This window comes from Balaenoptera physalus, assembly GCF_965194825.1.
Source record: "Balaenoptera physalus genome assembly, chromosome: 1".
NCBI lineage: Eukaryota > Metazoa > Chordata > Mammalia > Artiodactyla > Balaenopteridae > Balaenoptera > Balaenoptera physalus.
In genome coordinates this window covers 107,522,798-107,534,967 of record NC_138882.1, presented here as the reverse complement: position 1 = coordinate 107,534,967, position 12,170 = coordinate 107,522,798, and the positions used below count along the sequence as shown (strand labels likewise).

The following is a 12,170-nucleotide window of genomic DNA, read 5'->3' as shown; positions in this document are numbered from 1 at the left end:
GGTCTATCCTGTCGGACAAGACGTCTCGGAACCTGTTTTTCTTCCTGTGCCTGAACCTCTCTTTCGCTTTTGTTGAACTACTCTACGGCATCTGGAGCAACTGGTAACCAAAGGGGAAAAGGGTTAGGGCGGAAGCAGCGGGTGGGGGAGACGAAGTACTGTTTGCTTGGTGCCACGTAGCTCCTCACCAGGAGGTTCAGCCCTTGCCTTTGCCACCACCTCTGCTGCTGAGTTGCTTTCTCATATCCACACCAATCTGGCACGGTTGCATTTCTTAAGAGCCGAGGCCATCACGTGCGGCAGTTAAGATTTAGGTCCCCTCTTCCTTTTCCCACCGCCCCCCACTCCGTCAAACCGGAGTGACAAGTCCCCTCCTCATTTTGACAGATGGAGAGAGTCTTTTGTCTTTACACACCTTAGCTTTGTCCACTTTCTTGGAATTGGGAGAAACGCGTTTCCTGCCACTCTGTGGGGGAGTGGCATTTGGGATTCACCCTTAAAATTCCGAGAGGGAATATCTGAGATGTTCTGCTTAATCTGTTATTAGGTCTTGAAACCAGGAAGAGGTTTATAAAGGGGATATCCAAAGAAACATGTTTTCATTCTCTTTTAATTTTATGCTGAAACTGTATCATGATTTTCCTTTGGTCTTGACTGCGATGGAAGATCCCATATAGTTTTCTAAAAGCCTTACATCTCTTGAGTTGATGGTTTTTGGTGTCACCTTTGGTTGTTTTTGTTTTTGTTTTTAACTGCAGTGGAAAGAGGTCTATCCAGTGTAACTGTGAAGATGCAGTACTGTTATCCAGGTGTTTGCTGTTGAATAACTTAAGGTCTTGTAAAATTGTTCAGCTAACGATAAGATCATCTCACTTCTAGGTGTACTGATTCCTCTTTAAATATCATACTCACTTGAGAATCTCATAATAGCCAACACTTTAAAATTTTATATAAAACTTAAGTTTTTTCTTGGGTTTCTTGAAATAGGTCTTAGACCCCAAAATAAGAACCCATACCATCTATGCTTTATTTCCTATTAATTAAATAGACTTAGTCTCTGTCCTTTAAGGTCCATTTTCAGAGAGAATTGCTGTTCTTGATTTTTATCTCTATTGAGATTGAACAATGACATTAGATGATACCACCAGTTTTTGTGACATGTATACTTTCATATGAAAAGGTGGACTTTTAAATTCAAATGTCAATTCAGTTTTATCCAAAATACTTAGCAGATTATGACGGTTATTGGTTTAGTCACCACTTTAGTGTAAAAGGCATATTGAAACATAATAAAATATCAATATATGTAATAACCATTTTTAATCCTCTGGGAATCCGATATATGTGTCTTGTAATATTAGCACCCTTCGATATATTGTACATGTTAAAAGCACTCTATTGTCTTAGCTTGTATTGAAATAATCATACTTTATTATAAATATGCAATATTTATACTATATTTTATATTTTCTTCTTCCTAAATTATGCCATATTGTGGCATATATGCTGGCTGTATCAAGGCTGTATCTTGGTTTGCCTACGTACAGTTTTGCTACAATGACTTTATATTACAATACATTATATTTCACTGTGCTTTCCATTGCATAAATTACTATGTGAAATGTCTTGTTCAAGTGATTCATATTTGAAGTGCCTAAATCATCTCTTTATGGAAAGTAATTCTTTTGATCTGTAGAGATCCATTGAGGAAATTACTAAAACCATTGTTTTCTAAGCCATTAGTCAATATTCATCAGTACATAAGGAAAACATCAGTGATGCATGACTTGTTCTGCCCTCAGGTGGCTTGTTCTTTTAATTTTAGGCCTTTTCTCCTCCAGTTTACTCCCTTTCTTTGTGTTGTAGCTTACAGATTTGCAGTCTAGCTCTGAACCACATGCCTAGATTAATTAGCAGGTATACATTTTTATGTTAACCTCCACGTCCACAATCACTTTTCCCCCAATATTAATTTTTATCAGCTAATTGGGAGTACAAATGTGTTCCTGTTGAAGCGTTGGCAGACTTGGAAATTGCTTGGGCCTTTTCATAATCTGGCTCTTTGTCTTATTTAGACACAACAAATTTTGGGCCCCTTTGTTGACTGATCAGCAGTTTCTTTATATGACTAGATTATCTCTGTTCCTGAAGGTTCAATTAGATTTTAAGTTCCTTGAGTAAATTTGTTACCAAAACTTTTTTTTTGTTTTTGTCATAGTCATTTCTGTGTTTCTTTGCATTCTGTAAAAGTTAAGCTTCAAGATGTTATGAAACATCAAGAGTTTTTTTCCATTATGGAATTAAAGATAGATAAAACATTCTTTCTCTTCATGAATAAAGGTTCCTAGAAACATTTGATCTAGTTGCAACAAATGTTAAATAGTTTTGGTTCTTATTCAACACCTTCTTTTTAAATAAGAACTTAATTATACTTGGTTTATATTTTTGTTGGTGACAATGTGTCATTAGTGGAGAATAGCTAAGCTCTTTGTATATTTTCCCTCATTAAATATCCAGTGCCATTTACCTTTCTACCAGAATGTAAACTTTATTAAAGTGGTATCTCTTCTGTCTTATTCAGGCACCTTAGTACTTGGTGCATAGTATGCTTAATACATGTTTACAGAATGAAAGAATGAAGGACTAATGAATATATGGAATTAACCTCCCTATACTAACCATGCTAACTACCCCATTTGGGGCAGGGTGAGGGGGACATTAAACCCCTCCTTTCTCTTATTCTTAGTAGGAAAATGGTAGGAATACCATATGTGATCTTTCCTTCTAGGGTTCTTTTCCTTCTAGCATTTTATTTTCATTTACTTATTTATCGTTGAGTGACTAATCTCAAGGTAGAATGGTATATATAAACAATGTGTTTTGTACCATCTAGGATTAAGTTCTTTCTCAAGTTTTAGAAAAACCCCAAATTAGTGATTGCCTAAACAAGATAAAACTTTATTTCCAAAGTGGCTATTAGAGTTCCAGCCATCCCTAGCAGCAGAATGTCCAGAATGAAAAGGTATGTACAGTGTCTTTTAAGGAGATTTATCTGGACGCTAACACACAACACTTTTCACTGATATTTCAGTGGCTAAACCTTTGTCACATGTTCATGTCCAATTGCAAATGCCATATTTGCTCCAGTCAACCAGGTATTCTGCTGAAAGTCAAGGATTTTTCACTAATGAAGAAAGGGAATACGTAGGCTCATGAGGTGAGACTAGAAAGAGAAATAAGCCAGTCGGACCTCTTCTACAGGTGGAAAAGTATAGGCGGTCCAGGGAGTTTTTTACTTTCCAGAGTAGCAGAAGAGCCTAGAAGTACCTGTTATCCAAGTATTTTCTACTGTACAGTGATTTTTTCCCTAGTATCTTAATATAGTTTGCTTTTTTTGTTTTTATGCTCTTCTATTTTATGTTTACTTCACTGTCTTAAAATTTTTAATTTCAGTGATATTTTCTACCAAAGCTGTTACAACCATTTTCCCCCTTAGACATAGAGGAAACTCATTTAACTCTAAAGGTAAATGTCTTTGTATTAGCAAAGTAATTATGTTAAATTACTTTAACTTATGTTAAAGAAATGTTTTAGGCCATACCAGTCACTCATTTGGTCCTACTTCTTATAAAGTATGTCATAGCATATGTTTGTAAAGTACTTCCTTGGTAAAGAAAAAGACTTCCATTAGTTACGTATTTTTCTATAGCATTAAAAATTTTAAATGTCTTAGACTTTTATCAACTTTTCCCTTCTCTTCCCAAAAGACATTACTTATGGTTATGGTGATGACTTTTGCTTTTCTATAGTTTTTTTTTTTACTTTAAAAATGTAGATTTCTATTCCATTTTGCTGAGAATTTTTCTTTACAGTAAAGGGTTATATGGAATGTAGTGGAGTTGTGGGTTTTTCACTGTAACTCTCATTAGTTTAACAACTTATACAAATATCAGGATTCTAAGGATTTTCTAATTCTTGCTAATTAATCGATAGTTGATAGTTTCTTTCCCCCTTTCTATCTCATGGAACCCGAGTTGATGATTCCCTATCTTCGATTTTGAATTAATATCCAACAACCACTGTAAATATGCTGTTAGCCTAGTTACCAATAGACCTTTAAAAATTTTTTTATTGTGGGAAATGTATATAAAAGTAGAGAGTTTAGTGGACTTCATGTCTCCATCACCCAGCTTTAATGTTTATTAACATGTGGCCTATTTTATTTCATCTGTTACGCTTGTCACCATTGAATTGTTTTAATGCAGATACCAGATATAGTATAATTTCTTCCATAACTACGTCAGTTGAGTCTAAAACATAAGAGCCCCCCTTTTTAACATAATCTGATGTCATTGTGACCTATAAAAATTAATAATTTATTAATATCAAATGTCCAGTGAGTGTTCAGATGTCCCTTATTAAATAAATTCTTTTTAAAGTTGGTTTTACAAATCAGAATTTAAACAAGATCTATGGTATTTGGTTGATATGTCTCATAACTCTCAATTTATAGGTTCTTTCTCCCTTTCTTTGTTTTTTCCTTCAATAGACCGTAAATAAAATCCATTTCATAAGTATCTTTTGCCAAATGTTCTGTTCACATTTATTATATTTTGCTTCAGTGATCAGGTTTCTTTTTTATATCCTAAGAAGTTTTATTAAAATGTCCTTAGAAAGTGGTCACTTAAAAAAAAATGTTTAAAACTACATTTTAGTATTTAGTGTTTAAAGATAGAAGCCTAAAACGAGTAGGCTGCCTTTAGCAACTAATTTTTTTAATCAAGTCACATTTGATGTGTAAATCACATAACCTTAAATATTCTCTATGCTACCTTTATTTTCTAAGGAATTTTATGCCATGTAGTTTAAGTGATAATTCATAATCAGAAACATTTGCTGATATTGAAGATGAGCAGCAAAATTGACATTCCTCATGAACACTATTTTGACATATAATAGGTGAGCAGAGAACTAGAAGTAGACTTTTTTCACATGAGTTTGCCTACATAGTTGTAACTAAGTAATTTTCAAATCATGATACCAGGTTTAAATGAAAGGGTCTCATATCACAATGCTTGAAGAGAACGTGATGTTCTACCACCTCAGAAGAGGAAGTATTTTTTCAGGTAGAATCATGTTTTATGATATGCTAAAAATAAAATAACACTTTAATGACAATTAAATTTACTTAAAGTTTAGATAAAATCAAAATCTCATTTTGATGAGTATTAAAATTGCCATGCTATACCTAAGCCTCTTTAAAAGGGAACTTGATTGCTCTAGTATACAGTAGAAGTTTACCCTTTTCTTGCACTATTGCAGCAGTGTTTGGTGTCTATTGAATGTATATAAAATAAATCTGTTATAAAAAAGAAAGTGTGTAGTAATTTGCTAGGGCTGCTAACAAAGTACCACAAGCTGGGTGACTTAAACAACAAAATTTGTTGTCTTGTAGTTCTGGAGACTAAAAGTCTGAGATTAAGGTGTTGGCAGGGTTAGTTCCTTCTGAGGTCTGTGAGGTCAGTTGCTTTGCTGGCAATCTTTTGTGTTCCTTGGCTTGTAGAAGCATCACCTAATCTCTGTCTTATCTTCACTTGGTGCTCTCCCTGTGTACATGTCTGCCTTCAAATTTCCCCTTTTTATAAGGACAGCAGACATATTGGATTTGGGCCCACCTTACTGACTTAATTTTAATAAATTATGTCTGCAGTGATCCTATTTCCAAATAAGGTCACATTCTGAGTTACTGGAGATATAGGACTTCAACATAGACATTTTAGGGAGGATACAATTCAACCCATAACAGTTTTTACTAACTATATATGTAGATCAATAAATCAGTAAATTTTAAATTTTATATTTATTTAGCATGAATGCTTGCCTTCTTCTACAACTAATTTACAGTTATTTAGAATAAAAGTCATATATATAATAAAACCCTCCAATTAAGAAATAAAAACTTTAAAAACCACATATACAGAGAAAAAAATAAACCTGTTAAATATGTAGACTAATGTCGTTGCTGAAATTTACTTTTAAATTTGGTTATAAAATCTCATGAAATCAAGGCAGGGTGGGTAAAGATTCTCATTATCAGGTTTTTCTGCAACACCACAACTATATTGTTTTATCAGAATAGAGACAGAGTTTTCTGAAACCAAATTTTAAAAATAGCTTACCATATCTGTCCTTTATCAGAGCATAGAAAAAATCATAAACAATGTTTTTATTGGTTTTATAACACATTACAGAGATATTCTTCAAATGGGTCTTTCATACCTCAAAATATAATTAAATTATTATTTTCCGTGTTACAAAGCTATTAAGGGCCAAATGTGTAGTTTTACGGTGATCTAACTATCCAAGGAAAATCTTAAAATAACTATAAATCTGAGAGGATTGCTTGGATAGCAAGAGCCTTACCTTGTTCTCCTCAGGTTTTGATTTTCTCACTCAGCCTTTTCATTTATTCACTATTTCTTATTCTGCTTTGAGTTGGGTATCAGATAAGTATAGACAGTACGTAAACTATCTTATGCATCTATATATAGTTGAATAAAATATACAAGGTTCATGATAAAACTTAAGACATTTTCAAAATATAATGATTTTTGAGAAATTTATAAATTTTTGTTCTTTTCTGTGTGGGTGAGTAGTGTGCTTTACTTCAGTTTCTAATTTTATAATTATCCTAAATTATAAGGAAATGTAAAAACTGCTTTTTCTACTTCTGTGAAGAATGTTTTTGACTTTTAGTTTGTCGCACTTACAATTGAAGAAAGCTGTAGCATATAACCAAATATTGAGAGCTCTGGATCATGCTGGGAACACTAGATATTATAAGGTATTAATAATAATAGTAATAATGGGAATATCGATGTGGCTTTAATGTGACAAGCACTGTGATAAGTGTTTCACGTATATTAATTCACTTATAACGTTTATGACATTTTTTACTGTTACCTGTTTAAATGATGGCTAAAAAATTGAGGTCCAAAGTAGTTAAACAACTTCACAGTCATAGAATTAGTAAATGGTAGAGCTGGGATTTGAACCCAGGTACTCTGACTTCAGAAGTAGTGCTCTTAACCATTCTGATACTTCTTGCTTTTTAAAGATTGAGCTGCTGATATGCTTGCTTTCAGAATATTTCTGTTGACCTATCCTAAAGTTTCCTGATTTCTTTCCTCAGCTCTGTCCAGTCTGCTGATAAGTCAATTGGAAGAATTCATCTCTGACGCCTTGTTTTTTGTTTCTAGCATTTCCATTTAATCTTTTTTTTTGTACTACCCATTTCTCTGCTGAAATTTTGCATTTATTCATGCATTTTTTCCCACCTTTTCCATAGATCCTTTAACGTATTAATTATAGTTCTGATAGTTCCAATATCTGGGCCAGCATCTTGGTCTGGTTCTGTTGACTGCTTTATCTCTTCACAACGAGTTATTTTGCATGCTGTTTTTTGTGTTTCTTGAAATTTTTGATCAAAGCCTTGACATTGTGAGTAGAGATCAGTAGATATTGAGGTAGTAGTATTTATGACTAGGAATAAGCATGCATCTTCCGACAGGCGATTAGGCCTTTTGCTTCCAGTATTCTTCGTTTGCATGTGTCACAGAAGTTCTCTCTTCATACTCAATGCGCCCTCCCCCTGCCGAGCTATAGACTGCTATTGATTGTTACTCAGTGTGAGGTTTGTGGTGAGGGCAGAGGGGCATTCATTAACTTGACCAAGCCTCAGTCTTAGGCAGGCCCTGTGAGCCTGGGCCTCAAGGGTATGTTTTTTGGTTTGTTTGTTTTTCTTTTGTTTGTTTGTTTGTTTTTAACACTTTTCCCTTCCTTTGGTGACAGCCAAAGTCTGTCACATTTATGTAGGTGGTCTTGGGTGAGAGTGAGTTTCCTGCTCCTTCTTTGGTCAGAGCAGAACATCTGCTTTGTGTTGGTACAGGATCCTCTGCCCAATAGGATTTCCTGCCCCACCCCACCTTAGTGGCTTTTTTTTAAAGCACGTATAATACAGATCTTTAACATCTCAAATAATATGTCGCTTCATGTATCTTGTAAGAGCTTTATAATAATACACTTCCATTTCCTTCTATCCTGTGTGCTATTATTATTATTAATTTTCTTTTTTTTTTGGCTGTGTTGGGTCTTCATTGCTGTGTGTGGGCTTCTCATTGCGGTGCGTGGGCTTCTCATTGCGGTGGGTGGGCTCCTCATTGCGGTGGCTTCTGTTGCGGAGCATGGGCTCTAGGTGTGCGGGCTTCAGTAGTTGTGGCTTGCAAGCTCTAGAGCGCAGGCTCAGTAGTTGTGGCGCACGGGCTTAGTTGCTCTGCGGCATGTGGGATCCTCCTGGACCAGGGATCAAACCCATGTCCCCTGCATTGGCAGGTGGACTCCCAACCACTGTGCCACCAGGGAAGTCCCTGTGTGCTATTATTGTCATACACTTCATGTTTATGTAAACCCTACAATACAGTGTTCCTATTTTGGCTTTATACCGGAGGTTAGCAAACCTTTTCTGTTGACAGCAGATAGTAAATATTTTAGGCTTTAAGGGTCATGAGGTCTCTGTCACAGTTTCTCCATTCTACTGTTATAGCACGGAAGCAGCCATAGACAGTATATAAGCAGGTGGGCATAACTGTGTTTCAGTAAAACTTTATTTACAAAAATGAATGGTGGTCCAGATTTGGCTTGTGGGCCATAGCTTGCTTACCCTGCCTTAGATTGTCAGATATGTTTTTTTAAAACAGCTTTATTGAGATATAATTCATATACCTTAAAATTCTCCCATTTATAGTCTACTATTGAATGGCTTTTAGTATAGTATTCACAGAGTTGTAAAACATCACAACAGTCCTTACTGGAACATTTTTATTACTGCAAAAGGAAACCTTGCACCCCTAGCCATCACCCTCCAATTCCCTCATCTCCTGATCTGCCCTAATTCTGGGCAATCACTAATCTATTTTCTGTCTCTGTATATTTGCCTATTCTGAACATTTCATATAAATGGAATCATTTGCATATGATCTTTTGTGACAATTTATTTCACTTAGCATAATGGTTTCAAGGGTTATCCATGTTCTACATGTATCAGTATTTCATTTATTTTTGTTACCAAATAATATTCCTGCAGTGTGTGAGGGTTCCAGTTTCTCCACCAACACTTGGGATTATTGGGCTTTTTTATTGTAGTCATCATAGTGGATGTGAAGTTGTTTCTCATTGTTTTGATTTGCATTTCCCTGCATTGTAGTTAATGATGCTGAGTAACTTTTCTTGTGCTGATTGGCCATTTGTACGTCTTCTTTGGAGAAATGTCTATTCAGATCCCTTGTTCATTTAGAAAGTTGGATAATTTCTCTTTTTGAAGAGTTTTAAGAATTCTTCATATATTCTGGGTACAAGCCCCTTGTCAGATATATGATTAGCAGATATTTCCTCCCACTTGTGCACTGTCATTTCACTTTCTTGATATGTCCTTTGACGCGTGAAAGTTTTAAAATTTCAGTGATGTCCAGTCTGTTACTCTTTTTTTTTGTTGCTTGTGCTTTTGATATCATATATAAGAAACCATTGCCCAATCCAAGGTTGTGAATACGTTAGCTTTTATGTTTAGGTCTTTGATCCATTTTAGGTTAACCCTTGTGTATAATATGAAGTAAGGGTCAAAAATCATTTCCTGCATGTGGATATCCAGTTGTGTCAGTGTTGCAAACACTATTCTTTCCACCATTGAACTATTTTGGCATCCTTGTCAACAAACAGTTCACCATAAATGTGTGAGGGTTTATTTCTGAACTCTAAATTCTATTCTACTGATCTATACGTTTATTCTTATTCCAGTACCACCTTGTTTTGATTTCTGTAGCTTTATAATAAGTTTTGAAATTGGAAAGTGTGAGTCCTCCAACTTTGCTTTTCTTTTTCAACATTGTTTTGGCTATTCTATATCTCTTGCTTTTCCATATGAGTTTTAAGATCAGCTTGTCAATTTCTCTAACGGGGTCAGCTGGGATTTTGATGGAGAGTGAGTTGAATCTGTAGATCAATTGAGGAAGTATTGCCATCTTAACAGTATTGTCTTCTGATCCATAAACATGGATGTCTTTCCATTTATTTAGGTCTTCTTTAATTTTTTTCCAACAATATTGTACAGTTTCCAGAGTATAGCTTTTGTACTTTTTTTTTGTTAAATTTATTCCTAATTATTTTATTCTTTTTGATGCTATTGTAAATGGAAATTTTTTAAATTTCATTTTTGTGCATCACATTATATAGGAATATAATTCAGTTTTGTATGTTGATCTTGTATCCTGCAACCTTCCAGACTCATTTATTAGTTCTAATAGTTTTTTAGTAGAGTCCTTAAGATTTTGTATGTACAAGATCATGCCATTTGCAAATAGAGATAGTTTTACTCCTTCCCTTCCAGTCTGGGTGCCTAATTTTTTATTTCATTTCCTGCCTAATTGCCCTTGTTACACCATCTAGTACAATGTTAAATAGAAGTGGTAAGGGGACATTTTTATCTTGTACCTGATCTTAGGGGAAAGCATTCAGTCTTTGGCCACTAGTGATGCTGATGTTAGCTGTGGGGTTTTCGTAGATGCCACTTATCAGTTCAGGAAGTTCCCTCCACTGCAAGTTTGTTGAGTGTTTTCATCGTAAAAGTGTTGGATTTTGTGAAATGCTTTTCTGCATCTATTAAGATGATTATGTGGGTTTTGTCCTTCATTCCATTGATATGATGTAGTATATGGATTGATTTTCATATAGTTAACCAACCTTGCATTGTTGGGATAAATCCCACTTGGTTGTGGTGTATACTCTTTTTTTATATATTGCTGAATTTAATTTGCTAGTATTTTGTTGAAGATTCTTGTGTGTGTATTTGCAAAAAATACTTGTCTGTAGTTTCTTTTCTTGTGGTGTCTTTTGTCTGATTTTGGTATCAGGGTAATGCTTATCTTATACAATGAGTTGGGAAGTATTCCTTCATCTTCTGTTTTTTGGAAGAGTTTGTAAGGGATTGATATTTATTGTTCTTCAAATGTTTGGTAGGATTTACCAGTGAAGCCATCTGGGCCTAGGCTTTTCTTTGTTGAAAGTTTTAAAATTATTAATTTAATCTGTTTACTTGTTATAAATCTGTTTAGATTTTTTTTGACCCAGTTTTGCTAAATTGTTTCTAGGAATTTGTTTATTTCATCTAAGTTATCTAATTTATTGGTTTATATTTAGTTGTTCATAGTATTTTCTTATAATCCTTCTTATTTCTGTAAAGTCAGTAGTAGTATCTCACTTTCATTGCTGATTTTAGTACATTGAGCCCTTTCTCTTTTTTCTTGGTCAGTTTATTTAAAGGTTGTGAATTTTACTGATATTTCCAAAGAACCAACTCTTGGGTTATTGTTTTTTCCTCTTTTTTTCTATTCTCAATTATCTTTTAAAGATACTAAAAGTTAGAAAGTTATTTTTAATATTTTTACACCTATTTATCATTTTCAGTGATCATCATACAAGGCTAAGTTTCCATCTAGTATCATATTTGGACTTAAAGAACTTTTTATTCTTGTAGTTCAGATCTGCTGGCAGTGAATTCTCTCAGTTTTGGTTGTCTGAAAAAGTCTATTTTATCTTCATTTTTGAAAGATATTTTGCTAGATATAGAATTTTAGGTTGACGCTTTTTTTTTCTTTCAGTACTTTAAAGACATTGCTTCATTGCCTTCTGCCTTGAGTAGTTTCTGATTCAAAATATGCTATTAATCTTACCTTTGTTTTTCTGTATCCAATTTTTCTTTCTTTTTTTTGGCTGTTTTCAAGATTTTCTCTTTCTGTTGGGTGTTCAGCGATTTGTGAGGTATGTAGGGTTTTTCCCTTGCTAGTACTTCATTAAGCTTCTTGGATATGTGATTTGTTTTTTGTTTTTCATTAATTTTGGAAAACTCTTCAAGCATTTTCTCTTTCAATACTCTTTCTACCCTATTCTTTCTTCTCTATTACTGAGAATCCAAATACATGTATTTTAGTCTGTTTGATGCTTTGATAGGTTTTGAATGTTCTGTTCTGTTTTTTTTTTTTTCTTTTTCATTCCTTTTCTTCTTTGTGTTTTACTTTGGATAATTTCTTTTGACCTAACTGATTCTTTCTCTCTGTGTC

At 34.1% G+C, this 12,170-nt stretch overlaps 2 protein-coding genes across 4 annotated transcripts in view; one reads left to right on the top strand and one right to left on the bottom strand.

Moving 5' to 3' along the window:
• SLC30A7 (solute carrier family 30 member 7) overlaps positions 1-12,170 on the top strand; it is an 81,935-nt gene that overhangs the window by 1,576 nt on the left and 68,189 nt on the right. For all 3 annotated transcript variants that reach the window (XR_014261291.1, XM_082452613.1, XM_082452612.1), the window contains exon 2: positions 2-103. Coding sequence is in view for 1 of the 3 variants with exons in the window: in XM_082452612.1 (XP_082308738.1) it covers positions 2-103 (102 nt within the window). In the remaining 2 variants the exon portion in view is untranslated. The remainder of the gene's footprint in view (position 1; positions 104-12,170) is intronic.
• Positions 1-12,170, bottom strand: part of LOC309656428 (uncharacterized protein) — a 467,714-nt gene that overhangs the window by 408,830 nt on the left and 46,714 nt on the right. The window lies entirely within an intron of this gene.